Source organism: Poecilia mexicana, unplaced genomic scaffold, assembly GCF_051168715.1.
Source record: "Poecilia mexicana isolate PSO_F unplaced genomic scaffold, ASM5116871v1 scaffold_2, whole genome shotgun sequence".
NCBI lineage: Eukaryota > Metazoa > Chordata > Actinopteri > Cyprinodontiformes > Poeciliidae > Poecilia > Poecilia mexicana.
Genome location: NW_028263371.1, coordinates 49293032 through 49310349, shown reverse-complemented (window position 1 = coordinate 49310349; position 17318 = coordinate 49293032). Strand labels below are relative to the sequence as shown.

The 17318-nt window shown below is 36.0% G+C and overlaps 1 protein-coding gene across 1 annotated transcript in view; it reads left to right on the top strand.

The window, feature by feature from the left end:
• lrp1bb (low density lipoprotein receptor-related protein 1Bb) overlaps positions 1-17318 on the top strand; it is a 318836-nt gene that overhangs the window by 237904 nt on the left and 63614 nt on the right. The window contains exons 44-53 of the mRNA XM_088002164.1: positions 41-233; positions 2358-2483; positions 4723-4851; positions 5015-5134; positions 6893-7006; positions 7206-7355; positions 7560-7682; positions 13240-13359; positions 14806-14934; positions 15273-15395. Of these exons, the coding sequence (XP_087858290.1) occupies positions 41-233; positions 2358-2483; positions 4723-4851; positions 5015-5134; positions 6893-7006; positions 7206-7355; positions 7560-7682; positions 13240-13359; positions 14806-14934; positions 15273-15395 (1327 nt within the window). The remainder of the gene's footprint in view (positions 1-40; positions 234-2357; positions 2484-4722; positions 4852-5014; positions 5135-6892; positions 7007-7205; positions 7356-7559; positions 7683-13239; positions 13360-14805; positions 14935-15272; positions 15396-17318) is intronic.

Here is a 17318-nt window from a genome sequence, read left to right as displayed (position 1 = left end):
AACAGCAGCTCCCTGCTCTATATGATTTTTTTTTTTCTAGGTCATACTTAAATCAGGACCCGGAAACTTCTATGGGCTGGCCATCTATGCAGATTTTATTTACTGGTCTGACTGGGCCCGTCGAGCTGTCCTACGATCAAATAAGTACACTGGTGCTGACACCAAGGTGCTTCGAGCAGATATACCCCATCAGCCAATGGGAATAATAGCTGTGGCAAAGGATACCAATAACTGTAAGTACAAGAACCAATCTACTGTTGCACCTTGAAAAGATATACCTATTGAATTTATTTGCCTTTTGTCACATTAACACCACAACATTTGATCTATTTTAGCCTCTGGCCTCAGACCAGAGGACATTTGTGAACAAACAACATGCAGATAGTAGGGTCAAGTTGTAAAACAGTTTCCCAAACTTTGAACATTTAACACGGCACTTTTGAACCCATCATATGAAAACTGAAAGGTGCTGGCATAACTGTAAACCTTCAGTGTATCAGAAAGGCGACCAGGATGTTCTTTGCAACTCTGGAGGAGTTGCTGAGATGCACATCTCATGTGGTAGAGTCTCTTGATATCACAACTATTAGTTATGTTCTCCATACTGATGTATGTTGAACTGAATGCATACATTTTTGGTTTTGTCTAAGAATTAACCAACAACTGTGATATTTTCATGAACTTATATACACTTCATATTATGTAGATATGAGCACTCTTGAAGCAAGAGGCATGGGTGAGATCGCTTGATATCAATTTGCACATCTCTATCTTTTTAGAGATTTGGATATTTTTCTTTACTACCAAGTTGTGATTTCTTAGTTTGAACATCACTTGAAGAAGTAATTTAAATTATTCAAGGCCACATCCATATTAGGAATCAACAATACCAGATATAGCTGTTAGTTATCACCCAGTTGGAGCTTACTTTAAAAAACATATTAATTTGAAGCCAAAGACGCCGAGTTGATAAATGAAAGTAGTCGTATTTAGAATGGCGAGAAACTTAAACCTCAGTGGTAATTAATAAAACAGTAGCTTATGTTGTAGAGGGAGTCTCTTAAGTGTCGTAGAAAGTTTAATTTCCAAGTAGGACATAGAAGGTGAGCTTAAGCACATCCCACTGGCTTCGGATCGGATGGCGAGAGCAGCTCATTTCCTTGTTTATCTGGTTATGGAAAATTATTGCATCCTGTGACCTGAATGAGCCAGCTGCAAGTTTGCAACTTCATGTGCAGTGAACGGAAATGTTGGCTCGGAATATTAGTTTATCCCTTTCTGTCTTTACGTTGCTACACTCTAATTTTTTTTTTTTTTTTTATTGTCACGAATATCCTGAATATAAGTACTGTTCATAAAATTACCTGAGCTGCAGATCGGATTGATGTCTTTATTCGTTTTTGAAAACAACACTCAAAAGTCTCTAAATAACTCTGATAAAAAATGTATCTTTTGCTTAAATATTTCTTACATTTTTCCTCTAGGAATTAACAGGGAATTTTTTTCAACAACTGTTTTAAAGTAAAAGCACAAAAATAGGTTTATGCTTTGCCTTCATGTTATCCATGATATATGCACCAACATTTTTTAATAAAGGGAATTTAATACATTGTGAATTTCACTCTGGAACACTATAATAAAAAGATGAGTAACTTATGTGATAACACCCCTTGAACATGTTCATATTTGGTCTGAAAACATCCACAAATATCAAAATAATTTACTGTATTAGGAACTTTTGTAAAGGACCAAGACGAAGTAGTGAATTATCGGAAAGCGGATAGAAAATGGTACGCGTTTTTTTTTTTTGTTTGTTTTCTTTTTTGTTAGTGAAATGTGAAACTTGTGTTGTTGTTTTTTCATATTCCACCATATTATTTAATAGCACGTAGAGCTAAAAAAAACAACCAAAAAACATTTGATTCCTTTATATTTGCTCTTGCTTTAAAACTTATTTGTGAATACTTCAAAACACGTTGAAGTGTCAAAAAGAAACTGTGACAGCAGACAAACAGCGGTTTTGAATTTGGTGTGGAGATAAAGTGTTACAAAATGTTTATTCATTATTCATTCATTATTAAATAAATATTAATACTGATTTATGTTATCTGGTATTGTTTGTATGAGCTTGATTTCTTGTAATTTAACAGCCAAGTTCAGACAGATTTTTTTTTTTTTTCAGTAACAAACCTAATTGCGCAAATAATAAAAATAAAATATAAAGACCACTTGTAATTCCTCCCACAAATGTGACATATTGTGTTTTCCCCAGAATACCCTGAATGCATTAAAGTTACCTGGATTGAATTTTCTTTCTTTGTTAAAGCCTAATTATCTGTGTTTGAATGTTATTGAAGGTGAGCTCTCCCCATGCCGACACATGAACGGAGGCTGCGGTGACCTCTGTTTGCTGACAGCTCATGGAAGGGTCAACTGCACTTGCCGTGGAGAGCGTGTGCTGCTGGATGACAACAGATGTGTGTGTAAGTCACCAGGAGTTTCACATTGATTCATTTTAAAATGAGCTACACTTTACCCAACACAGGCAATAAAAGAAATACCAGACATTTCAGGGATATCTTTGATTTTTTATTTTTTAAATATCTTAATTTTTTTATTTGTTTATTTTGTTCTCTGAAATTATGTATTCATTTAACAATCCAACAAGCAACCAGATATTGGTTGTAATACTTTAAATAAAATGTTTTTTTTTTTTTAATTAGCAACTCAATAAGTATTTGTGCATAAACAAGGTTGCTGTCTGAGTTAAAAAAAATATGCAGAATAAAACTGTTCAAAGGCGTGAAATGGTTTCTACACTTCCCAATTATAAACCACTACAAGTGATGCCTTGCTTTCTAATTGGCATCACTAGTTGAATTTGAAAGTCATTATGCTGATGGGCCATATGGTGGGAGGAGCTGTTCAAACAAGCAAAGTTTGGTGTGTGACTCAGAGCTGGATGCTTGCTTACATGTCATGGCAGTGGATGGTAGGCAGTTTTTTTAAATACAGCCTGACTTGAAGCATTATTAAAACAAAGAGGGTTTTTTTGTGTGCCTTTTTTTAGTTTAAAAGTTCAGATTGAAGTCTGTTGATGATTTGAGTGTTGAAATTAAGATGTTTATATAATGACTGAATTCAAACTAAATCTGTATTAATATATTTGTGAATATTTATGGAATAGTATTGAAATCGCACAGATTTAAAATTCCAGTCAGTGGTTAACAAATTGTCACCTTAGGTGTCAGTGTCATATTAGTTTTTGTCTGTCAGCGAAGTATTTAACTTTTTTTATTATTATTATTTTCAACTTTGGAATGATTATAAAATAAACAACTTCATTAATTGGTGAATTTAAAAAATAGGAGTAGTTTTAATTTATTATTGTTTTTCTGTAGTTCACAAAAAATATTTGTTAAGGCTCAAATATATACATGAACCTCTAAGAATGTTTAGGAAAGTGTCTGTTAGCAAGTTACAGGAAAACTGTACTCTTATGTAACTACCATCAAGTTTCTAGCTTAACTCTTGATCGATTTTTGACCGGTTCTTATCTGAAATGGTGACGTTTATTTAAAGCAGTTGTGTTTAGTGTAAAGGTATTGTAAACAAGATTAGGAAAACCATTGTAACTGATGTGTGTTTGGGATCTTCGTGCTGTTAAAATGCCCAGATTGGTGCAAGGTATTATCATCGGACCCAAACTGTCACCCTCAGTCATGCTGCATTGCTCAACGACAACCCAAGAATCACCAAATCTCAAGACTTTCATAAACTGGAATATGCTAAAATAAGTGTCATTTTCCATAATAAAGCCATTTTGACATAAACCGGGAATAAAAAGTTTGCCAACCATGAAAGAACACCTGCTGCAAAATCAACAACTTCAACCTCTGAGTCGCTGCTGCCCACATGGATAATCTAAATTTAGTTTAGAGAAAAATACATTCTTTGTCAGAGGAGAAAAAGATTGAGATGATTATCCACAGTGAGGTTCTGTTTCAGCTGTTAAACACCTATTGCATAAAGTATATGGGATAAGTAAGAAGCTGGACTACCTTCCGGTTCTTCAGTATCACCTCAAATCGACAACTCGGTTAAAGTTTGGATGCTGCTGGATGATCAAAACAGGGTTATTATCAAATAAACATCAAAGCTCAGAAAAGATTTTGAAATTAATAAAGGAAGCTAACATAAGGTTTCTGGAAAAGGGCACCAATCTCTCCTTTTTTGAAAAATTGTGTATTAGGCTTATGAACAGTTTCTGATAGGGACACAAACATGAATCCACAGTCTTTGAGTAACAATGGTCTTATCTCCAGCCAGAGTCATTAAGAAGGCTAGCTAATGGCTGCAGTCACTCCCTAAGGGTTATTCAACCCAATATTATTGACGTCTAGCTATGATTTTTTTTTCCATGTGTGAATTGGAGAAACACATTATCTTCTTTTTTAAAAAATATCACAGTTCTATGTGTGTACTATCATTCCATTCCAAAAGTGAACATTTCTGAGAGATAATTTAAAGTTACAGATGGCATTCATACCAATGAAGAGGTTTTGCAAATTTCAGTATTAGTATTAGATGTGTTAAGTATTAGATGCCATCAAAGTTGGCAATTATGGCATCTTATTTGTTAAAATAACTGCTTAGCAATGTAACATCGACACTTACTAAAATTTACTATCATTTTATTTCACCCCATTTTCTTTTCTGCAGCAGAAAATTCATCATGTAACATTTACACTGAATTTGAGTGTGGAAATGGAGAGTGTATCGACTATCAGCTAACCTGCGACGGCGTGGCCCACTGCAAAGATAAATCAGATGAGAAGATGCAATACTGTGGTAAGAAAAACTTAACAAATCTATATAAAAGAAAATAGATGATAACCAGCAACAACACTTTAGGTTAATTTGGATTCTGACAGATTTAATAAAAATAAAATAAAAACACTAGATGAGGCCTTGAGTTTGGACATGATTTTAAAGGAATTAAATTGTTCTTCAGACAACAGGACCTGCCGGAGGGGTTTTAGACCCTGCTACAACCAGAGATGTGTGGCCAGTGGTCGTTTCTGTGATGGGATCGATGACTGTGGGGATAACTCGGATGAAGCCTTCTGTAGCAGTGAGTTTGCAGCTGTTTGATCTCGTGCTCTATCCTGCCTTTGAGGGCAGGTTCTAGTCACACTCGTGCCTATGTTAATACAGCTCATGAGACCACACGCTGTGCTAAGCCCTCGCTGCTTAATGAGCCCAAAGATCATAAGGAGTGCACAAATTAAAAGAGACGCCCAACCACTGCCCCCTGGAAGTTGCTTGAACAATATTTGGTGTTTTTTTTTTTTTTTTTTTATTTTGCTTGTGGGACTATGTCTTTGAAGGTGTGTTTTTTTTTTTTTTTTTTTTTTTTTTTTTTTCCTTTTCCATTTATGTTTATTTTCATGCAGTAATTGATGAGAGTGGGAGAATATTCAAGCTTAGAGATTTTGGCCATGCTGACTAAACCCACCAGGAGATACCAGTGGGTTGATAATTAATGAGGATCGTCCAATTTAGCAATCTGGGATTTTAGTAGCGAGTTTATCACAGTATGCTGTGTCCATTACCAACCTCTTGTTTTTTCATTAGTACATCAAGAACCTTTTTTTTTTTTTACTGACCAACAGAATACATAATTATGCTGTTATGAACTTATGTACAAAAATAAAATTTAACTTTTTTTATGGACTTCAAATTAGAAGCATATGTGCAGTTTTACTGTGCAGGAATCTCATTCAATCTTTTGTTTTCTGGATTTCTCAATTATATAAATTATATAAATATATAAATCCCATTATGAATCAATATTATTTGTAAACAGATTAAAAAGCATCATATGAGCAGGGAGAGCAGGAGGGGTTGGTAAGGGATGTGTGTCTTGATGCATAAATTTGTAACCTCTATCCATCGTGGCCAATTTAGTTTGAGATGGGAAACAGCTTTGACTATCAAAAGAACTGTCACACTCAGGAGAAAAAATGTCAGATGTCATGAACTCATCTCTTTTCAGGCTGATTTACAGTGAGAAAAACATCCAGGAGAATCAAGAGAAAAATGTTGTAGCTTGTCAAAGGACAAACTGCAGTCAGCTCAGGTTGAGCACTTTCAGGTTATCTTTGCATTTTAGTGTTTCACACGCAGCAGAGAATTCACCTCAGTGTTACTGCTAGTGTATATTTTAACGCCTGATGTCTAGACAGGTTTGTGAAAGAATAAGGTGGTAAAAAAAAAACTACATTATGTAGAATAAATAACCAATAAATACACGAAAAAATATAAAAGTTCTCATCTTTGTGTGCATGCATGCATGACTGAACACAGATGCACACATGCAACTGTTCTTGTGTGTGGAAGAGGCCTGACTACATGGGTTACATGCTCTAACCCTGGTGCCACCATAATGCCTTGTTATCCAGATTTTAGCAAGAATGTGTGCATATATTTAACCCTGTATATATCTATATGTTTTATCTTAACCTCCACGCCCAAAAGCCAACAGTTAAAATGAAATGCAAAATGAAGGCATCATTTATGACATAAGTGTGTGTAAGCTTCTGAGTAGATATCTCTTTGCTGAGTAGATATCTCTTTACTGTGTTTTTCTGCAGTAGCATACAGGATTTGACATTTACTATTAAAGCTGTCCAGCTGCACAAACACTGAAGTCATAAAAAAGATCATTCTTCTGATCACCTTGCTAAATTTTACTACAGGTTTGAAAGAGTGGTTTTGAAAAAGACATGGGAAAGGTCCTGTTTTTTATATATATATATATATATATATATATATATATATATATATATATATATATATATATATATAAAATCTTCGTTTGCTCCAACAGATACCACATGTGGCTCATCTGAAATGTCTTGCAAGGATGGGAGCTGTGTATCCGTCTCAGCTTGGTGTAACCAGGTCATTGACTGTGCCGACGCCTCAGATGAAAAAAACTGCAGTAAGTGGTTCCTTTTTTTTTTCACCACAGCCAAAATTAAAACGCATACACATACACGCAGCTGCTTCTCTAGCAAATCAAATATCCAGTGATTTTAACTTTAGATAGGCCAGATTCAGTGCTTCACTCTTCACGATCACCTCCCACCTCAGTGGCATTGTGACAAGGCAGTCATTCTAGTGATGTGTTTTATATTCAGACCACACCGATTGCTCTCACTTTTACAAGCTGGGGGTGAAAGAAAAGGATTTCATCAGCTGCAACTCCACCTCGCTGTGCATCCATCCGTCATGGACCTGTGATGGTGCAAATGACTGCGGAGACTACGCAGATGAAACCAACTGCCTGGGTGAGCTGCACAAAGACTCACGTTTTTCCCTGTGAAATCAGAGGCAGGTCAGGGAAGCCGGCGTCAGTTTGAAAACACTCCATCTCATTTTCGGAGATGATTATGGCAGTGAAACAAGGGATTCAGAGAGAACTCGGGATATGATAATGACCTCAATCATTGCTAAAGCTCAGCGGATTGACTTGATTTTGTTGTATGCCCCAGTTTCCCACGGGCAGAAGTGCGAGGAGGGCCACTTTGCTTGCCCGAGTGGGAATTGCATTTCTAGTGTGTGGCTGTGTGACGGCCAAAAAGACTGTGAAGATGGAGCAGATGAATTCCAGTGTGGTAAGTCAACATGCTTTAAGTCTGAAAAATGAAAGTGTGGTGTTATAAATGCTTCATGTTCACAATATATGTATTATTTTAACTAACTTGTTGCTTTATGTTGAAGTGCAACATGACTGTCTTTAGGATTACATTTAGAATTTGCAAAGTATCCAGATATGCAATGCTTTGCAAACAACCAGCAACCAGAATTTGATATGATGGACCAACACAAATAGCACATAAGTGATGAAGTTGAAAGTGATAATTTAAATTTTCTACAAAGAAATGTTGAAAAGTTTAGCGTGCTTATGTATTATGACCCTCTAAGTAAATACCTTGTACAACAGCCTCCAGTCCTTCTTATTAATTATTTTATCTAGTAATCTTCACAATTACAGCTGCCAGTTTTTAGGCTTTATCTCTACCAGTTTTGTTCATCTTGAGAATTACATTTTTGCATACTTTAATTTACAAAGTAGTAAAAGCTCAGTTTATGTTGAGTTCCTCTGTATTTAGCTCCGTCCTTCATCCGATTAACTTGGCGTAGCTTTTCTTTCCCAGCTTCAGAAAAGCATCTCCACAGAATTATGCTGCCAGTACTTTATTATTTTGTTCTTTGCATCATATTTGATACTGCATTTCTCTTTGCACCTTATGTGTCAGTAGAGCAATTTGGTTATATTTCTTCACATAATACAACGGCAGTAAACATTTTTTTATCTTATCTTTGCAGTGGGGAAGTTGTGTTCAGACCAGTGTTAGTTTTAGCCAGTTTAGTTTGATTTTAGTTTTATCAGACGATGTTTGCAGGGTCCTCCACAAGTCTTGTTCCAAATAGTTCCTCACTGGACTTCTCAGGACTTTCTTTCAACAATAGCTTCTTTCGACTGAACATCCATTGAGGAATTACTCAGTTGCCAGATGTAGAGAAAAATCTCTGTTAAACATCTAAAAGATTCACCTAAAACTGTATTTCTTATGAAATTAAATTATACACTCTGCATTTGACATTTAAAGGCAGTTTTATTGAACTGGACTTGATTTGAAGGTATCAGGGTGACTTTGTGCTTTGGTTTTAGGCGAACGTGAGCTGATTATTCCCTGAGCATTGTATTCAAAGCAGATAAGGACATGGGAACACACTCAAACGCCGGTTCCAGGGAGAAAAGGCGATGAATTCAAAGTCAGACTCAGTTTTATACAATGCAGTGATGTGTAAACAGGAGGTCAGTTCATAAGATGACAACTAGTGTTCCTGTCGTAAGTAGATTGACGCAATTACATATTATGAAAAGATTATATGTATGCCATTATGAACAATTGGTTTTACATACTGCCTGGTACATGAGTCTGATGTGAAAGGGTAAGCCATGGTGTGTGTGTCCACATGAGCTGTCCCTGCTTCAGTGTGTGTGCTGTCAGCCAAATGACCTTGCTGTCTACACTGGCGTCTTCCAGTGCAGGCAGCAGCTGCACTGTGTGATACCACATCTCCTCGGCATCAGAATCTGACCCAGTCATCCTGACCCGACCCATAGAGTGTCTCAAATAAAAGTATCCTTACCCCTGTAACTCACACGGCTTCTACCTCAACAGTGGTTAATTGGGGCTCAATCCACAAGTGAGGGACACTTTCCAGAGATTTATTTATTAGAGGAAAGTGATATATAATTCCATAAAATTTTGATAAATCACACTGAAGTTGTCTTTATAGTGTGATAAAATGTGGACTAGTTAAAGGAATGTAGTTACGGTACTGACAAGAACCCTTACAGTGTCATTGTGTGCTAAAACGGCAATATTTTAAGTTTTTTACATTACCATTCAAATGCACTTGTATGATATTCATAAAAAGCAATATAATGGCAGTTTTAGCACTAAATGAACTCACCTGATCACATTTTGTCTGCGTTTTTCTGTGTTGTCGCATCTGATCCAGAAATGTGTGTTGGTTAGTTGATACCATTTGTCAAAGAAAATTATAATTATGAAGAGTTTTCATCTTTGACCATCACAAAAAGAACAGTCATTTTCTTCTGTCAATTTTTTTTTTTTTTTTTATCTTTAAGTGAGCACTGGCGCTTGTTTGAAAGTCTAATTCTGACCCTGGATATGACACACATTTTTTGACTTCTCTTTTTGAATTCTAAAGTACAACACATCTAGCATAACAGTTAATTAACCACCCATCAGTCTATGAAGCAGTTATACTGCGCATGCAAATATAGGTTCTCTGAAAACGTGAAAGAATTAGGCTTTACAATGCCACTCAACTACTTCCTGCACCCCAGGCAAGCATTCCTGCTTCGTCTTTCATGCATGCTAATGTATGTAGAACCTGCTATGACAAAGCCAGGATCTCTCCAATTAAACAGTGGAAGCATAATTAAGTCAAGGCACTTGATCATTTTAGCCCAAAAAAACTCAACAAGCATCTGCACACGTACTCAGTCGCACGGCGGTAAGTCTCGCATCAAAGCAAAATGAGCTTAGTGCTTTGATGTAGGTGGTCAGAGTTGCTGTTAAACTCTATCACCATCACATGTCTGCAAGGTAATTGGATTTGATTTATTAATCCATATGCACACATTTTGAAAAAAAAGAAAAACGACCTACGCTTTGAGTTTATTGAGTTTAAATATAAGACATTATGGAGCAGCAGTGAGGAATATTGCTGGTCTGCAGAGTGAAAGAGTATTGCATCACGTTTTAATATACAACTTCAGCACAACATAATATATAATTTAATCCATATATTTTGACTATTGAATCTAATAAAATATCTCTTTTTGCTAATGTAACATTGGTTTAATTTTAAGTAGTGGCTTGCAAGACAACCAGTCAAATGTCCAAAATGATTTGAAATGTAAAATCTGTCAATATTTCTTACCTGGCTTGTTGTAAAGTAGATGAACTTTCTGATCACAAGAAGTTATTTTTGTCATGCCAGATAAATGTTTGAGTTTTGAACCAGTTTGGGAACATTCATTTGTTTCTCTTCCTGAATCATCTGATAAAATGATAAAATATAAAAAATAGCTAGGATGCTTAGGTACATCTTGCAAATGAATGTACCTAAAAAGCATTAAGCTTCTGGTGTTGCCCTGACCTCAAGTGTTTTAAACGCTTCTAGAAAATCCTCTTCATGCCAGAAAAATGAGCTCTGCTCCTTCTGAGAAAAAAAAAAAAAACTATCCCAGAAGTGTATTGACGGCAATATAAAAAAGCAAAGCAAAACAAAACATGCGGTTGGGGTGAAACTTGCTGAATATTTATGGTGGTATATGTGTATAACTTAGCCTATTGCGCTGACCATTTGCAAAATAGAGAAAATCTATGATTAATTCATACTTTTCATCCAATGTATGAATCCAAAATATCAACTCCAGAAGAAAAAGAAACGTAAATGTTGTCAATAAAGCCAAAACATGACATCAACATGAACCGATTTAAATATACCTAAAGACATTGCATGGAAGCTGCAAACCAACAATTTTAGTCTGACGGCAAATAAAAGGCACCACAGAAAGTTCAAGACTGTCTGATTTCTGTCTATCTGTTCAAATGACATGAACACATTTCTTTTTTTAATATTTAGCTGCAAAGAATAGACAGAAGGAATGCAGTTTACAACATTTTTGTTTAATGCCTTTTAAATTCTGACTTATTTTGAATATTGTCAGTCTTGATTCTATAAAGCAGCATAGTATATAAAGACAATTTTCATTTTTTATCAAGAAATGTCACTTTGGCCTGTTTGTGCTTTCATAAAGACTGTTGTGGATTATGCCCCACATCTCCAAGATGTTCTTTTCTTTTCACAACAAACTGACATTACTATTCCTCTGGTTTAGTTATCATATAAAAAGCCCGAGTGACAGATAACATGACTGCGAAAGCATTGTGGTTTGAGGGAAATGTCTTTGCATTTCAGAGATTTCAAGTTCCACATCTGATTGGACGAAATAATCATTTCTACCCTTCACAATGAATAATGCACTTTTCTACTTCGCAATTCACTATTGAAAATGAGACATGAAAGGCTTCCTTTGATGCATTTAGTGTGCTTTAGACCTGCTATTTTGTTGTACACTTCAAGCAGCTGTTCACATTTGAAGTGCAAATTTGGATTCATGCACAGGATGTCTGGATAATCTGAGTTTCCAGATTTAGCAATTCAATGTTTATCTCCACCCGTATCTGACATCCTGGTATGAGGGCACGTAAAGATAGAGTGATGCATAAAGTCTGACAGAGGGGAAACCAACTCAGTGGGAGCTATTTCTTCCACTGCTACCCCCCACCTTTAGTTGGATCCATAATTCCCTGTGCTGTGGTCTGACCTGCAGCACACATCCCTCTTTCCTTCTCTCAACATCTTATCAAAGCTTTGGCAGACTTAGCCCAGCCTGACATCTGAGAGAATGAGACCACAGAGCAACTCCCCAGGGAAAGTACGAGGCTCGGTGACACAAATTCAGCGCTGCTCATGAATACCGTATATCCAAGTTTCACACAATGGCCATTATACAGCAATCAGCAGAGTGTTCTCTTAGACGACATTCAGCTCCTTCCTGTCAAAAATAAATGAGAACATTCAACTAAACCAACGCGGATGTGGATGAACTATTCAATTTCAGTGCCTTACAGGGGTATTCAATCCCCTCAACTTTTACCACATTTTCTCATAACTTCATGGTATTTTAGTGGATTTTCATGATAAATTGGAAGAAATTATGTAGTGAAAGAAATCTGATTCTTTGCTTTTAAAGAGCAAATAATATTTCCCTTCAGCCTCCGGTATGAATTGGTTGACATAGTAACCTTTTGTGGTAATGACAACTGCAAGTTGTTTGTGGTATATCTCTATCAGCATGTATGGAAAAATTGTCCTTTTTTCCACAAAACATCTCCAATTAGCAGTTTTCAAGAGGAAAAAAGTCACCACAGCATAAATGCCACCACCATGTTTCACAGTAAAAACTGTGTTCTCACAGTGATGCGCATTGTTAGTTTTTAGATAGTTCAGAAGTTGAACTATCGATCTTATCTGATCAGAACACCTTCTTTCACTTTTTTTCTGTTTTTCCTATCACTTATTAAAACAACAACTTGGTTGAACTGAAGTTTCTTTAGGGAGTCAGAGTAAAAAGGTTGAATACAAAAACATGTCACACTTTCAAAACAAAGCAATTTGTACCAGTGTGGAGCAACATGTAATTCTATGAAATAAAATAACACTGAAATTTAGTTTTCCAGGAAAAAATATTTTCAAATTTGCTTTTTATTACAGTGTGATAAAATTAGCAGACTCAAGGCACTACTTTGACTGTTTCTTTTCCCAGCACAATAAACTCCAATATTTCTTAGTTGGAAGACGGTGAAATAAAACTTCCATTTGCAATTCTTTGGATAATGGCTGCTACTTAATAAGAAAATCTTTAGCACAGCAAACTAAGCAGCAAATGAGAGCCAGCCCACCTGTTGTGTTTTGACCAAAGTATTTTTCCCTCTATTTTTGTTTCCTTTTCCTTTTGATTTATGGTGCTGAATTTTCTTCCACTACCTTCCGCAGACTCATCCTGCCTGTGGAACCAGTTCGCTTGCTCCAAGAACAAGTGCATTGCCAAACAGTGGCTGTGCGATGGGGAGAACGACTGCGAGGACGGACTCGACGAGAGTGTGCAGATCTGCGGTTAGTGCCCTTTCAGATGTCATGAGGGCTCTGCTATTAACATAAAAGGTCACATCTGCCATGTTGCTTGTTGCAGCTTCGTGCATTCCAGAGGCAGAACTGGAAATGAGACGGCCTTAATGAGGCAACAAATGAGACCGCAGGCATTTCTGATAATTCGAGTGAGCACTGAGGCAAATAGATTTTTCATCACCAAGACCCAAGAGGCATAGCTATTTCAGTGGGAAAATGAGATGTATGTGTAATGAATTCTACAATAAAACAAAACCAGCCATGATAAAGAGACAGAAACCACTGCGAACACTGGTGGTGTAATTTCAATGTAATGGAGTGTCATGGAAATATTAATGAAATGGTCCAGAGGTCTCCAAAAGCACAATTCTTGTCAGAAGCATGATGGGCATTGTAGGCACACATGCCTAATTGAACTGCAGTATTTACCTTTGTTTCTCAGTGCAGCTAATTTTTCTCCCTGTCAGTATTTTCCTTTAAGGGCAGTGCTAAGAAAAAAGGGGTTAATATTGCTGATGCGCAGAATTCGCAAAATAATTATTATTCATAAAGCGCAGTCAGTATGTTGTTGGCACTAAACAAAGAACTGCTGCACCGAGAAAATTACAGTTGGTTCATAGGAGGATATACTGTAAGTAAAATACATTTAGTATATAGTAAATCATCTGTTTTGCAAATTTACGCAACTAGTTTTATTTTTAAGGAAGGTAAAAAATTTAGCAGTGCTGACCATGTTCAATGCCCCTCCTTCTCACTGATAAACATTTAAAAAGCCTTAAAATTATGTGTTATTGCAGTAGTATGATTTAAATTTAGAAAATTGCAATTGTTAATCTCTGTGTATTTATCAATTAGTTCAACCAAAAGAATAATCCTATTGCCACATTTGTTTTTGAAGTTTACATTAGTAGTAATCCACAATTTCTTTGTTTCCCCACTGTATAAATATGACATAACAAAGAGGCCAATTTCTTTAACCCACTCATCTGGATGGCAAGAAACTACATAGAAATCTTCAAAGATCACTGTGGGAAATAGCATTTATTGGATCTCTGAGTCACAAAATCTCCCTAACAGCTATTCGGCTGCATCTGTATGACAACTTGTTTGGGAGCAGTGCCAGAAAAAAGCCTTTTTTTCTTGTCCCTCTATAGCAAGTTTAAATAAATAAAACCTTGTGAGTATTATAAAAGACTTAAATGGGAATTTTCATACATGCACTAAATGTTCTAAGATAAAAGATTCGCTTTATGAGACTATTATTGTTTTATTTTTTTGTGTAAGGTTAAGGTAAAGCAATACAACTTCTGTACAATTTTAAGCTTTCTATAGGTGTTTACCAGAAGTGCTAATAAACAAACATGTTTCTTTTCTTTGAAGAACCAGGTCTTTTGGTATTTAGAAGTAGATGATGTGGTCTTGTTTTCTTCTCAGGCACAGTAACTTGTGCTCCAGGGTTATTCAGCTGTCCTGGATCGTATGCCTGCGTTCCCAAACGTTGGCTTTGTGATGGTGAGAGGGACTGTCCTGATGGAAGCGACGAACTCTCTCCAGCAGGCTGTGGTGAGGTTCCTTCTTTTAGTTCAATACAGCTTTATTATTTTTATGACATTTCATTTCTTAAAGATTAAACAAATTTTAAGCCACGGTGCAAAAAGGATGCATACAGAGAGAATTAGTGGGTAATTGGATAATTAGAGGCTTCTACACAGATGCAGCCATCACTTAGTGGCGTAACCAGAGTTATTACTTCTTTGACTCAAATCCACTTAGCAGGGGAGCAACAATTAAAAAAAGCATAAAAGGCAAAACACTAGTTTGTAGACATTCCCTGTACCACAGCAGGAAAGAAAAAGTTTATCCGTTCATTAGAGACTAACTGTTATTCTTTCGGCCATCAGCACCAAACAACACATGTGACGACAACTCGTTTCGGTGCCACAACAAAGCGTGCATCCCCCAGCGATTCGTCTGTGACCATGATAACGACTGTGGAGATGGATCTGACGAGTCCGTGGAATGTGGCAAGTAGATTTATCTTGGTCTCTCATGTTCTTCATATTTAACAGTGATAAATGAGAATGGCTCTTTTGAAAATTGCAGTTGAGCTGTTAAACAGCAATGGTGGACAGATTTCTGAATGTAACAGTGCATGTAGTATTCAGAAATGTCTAAATCTGACCTTTCACCCACAACTCCTACAACAGTCGCCAAAAATCCTTTGTAAGTGTCCTGACTCTTGAATCCTTCAGTTTCTTTATGACTTAAGTGTTACCCTCAAAATAAGGGTTGCCCGTGATTACTCACTACTAAAAAATAAAAATTCAGATGAGCTTTTAAAATAATCCCCAGGTGGTTTAACCTGCCTACTTAAAGTTCTCAGGATAATTACATATCTGAGAACTTTAAATAGGCAGAATATAACAGGTTCATTCTACAATAGTCTGTGTCTTCATACAGGCTGAGCAGACTCGTAACGACTTCAGATCCATAACACACACTGTATTCTTTTGTTGTTCCACTGATGTTCTGGTTCAGTTTGTTTAATATCCAACCGATCCCAAAACTTTAACTTATACTTTTTTCATCTGCTAAATCACCTTTTCCTCAAATTCGACAGAAATCATTTCAGTATACTTCTCAGAGAGTAGGATATATTTTGACTTGAATGTTTTAAGCATCTATTTCTTATTCATTCATTCACTTTTACTCTTTTGTTGTAGAATTTATATTAATTCTGTTTCTTTTGTGTTTCTTTTAGTTAGGAAATAGTCCTTTCTGTTATTTATAGTGTATATAATCTGTCATTGCATGTAATGTTTTTGACAGATGAAACGAAAATCAGTTTTCATGCCGTTATTACATTTAACAAGAAAAACAAATCAAACTTTGCACATCTATAACTGGAACAGGTGAAAAAGCAGAATAATAGGCCAAACCCAGAAGTTGCAACAGAATATGTGAACCCAAAGTAATGTTTTAGTCACAGATCTCTATAAACACATCCCATTGATGAAATACTCTCTCAAGCAGGAAGTGGTTATTAGTCTCTGACCAGTCACATCCAGTTAACAAAAAAGTATATAAAAAATTATCCGATACTCGAGGAAAATCTCTTCACTCTATTTTGTAAACTGAAATATTAAAATCAGTATTTGCAAAGGTCACCCGCATCATTATGTAAATATAAAAAAGTAACACTGAAATAAAGTTAATGTAAAACAGAAAGTTGCAAATAATCTTTCCATAAAAATTCATTGCGCATTACAGAACCATAATTCAAGATTTAGTAGGGAGAAAAAACAATATCTCCTCGCTTCTTGAATTTATTTAGACTGGCACACAGTGTCTTGTTTCTCTTTAATCTTTTAGTTTATCTCATGTTGTCAGAAAGGCACTGTGTAAGTAATGTCTTATTTTCTACAAGTCTGTCTCTGATCTGATCTAACTTTATTTCTTTAAAGTTCTAAATAAAAGAAAACAACTTTCAATAATGGCAGCAGTGACTCAATAAAATCTCCTTCGAGATTTCTAAAATGACAAGACTGCATGTTTCTTGTGTTTTGCAGCTGGTTTGTTATACTATCACTTCATTGACAAGAGACACATTTGTATCAATGCTTGCGAACATGCTGACACCCGAGTTTTATTTAGGCACATACTGTTATGGAGTACCTCATGTGGAGGGAATTTTCTGTTGCTGCTTTGATTTACGATGACTGACCTAGGAAACGCATGTTTATTCTTGAAATGTTGGCTGCTGCAGCTGTGAATGCCATTATACCTCCAGATGGTTTGAATTGTTGATCAGCAATGATTCCATTTACACTCTGATAGTGCCTCATTATGCTATCAACAGTGGTCATGCAAATCTTTTTTTCTGTAAACCTGTTTAACATAATTGACACTTAACTCTGCAAAGGTTCCCACCAAACCGAAAGCTCTGA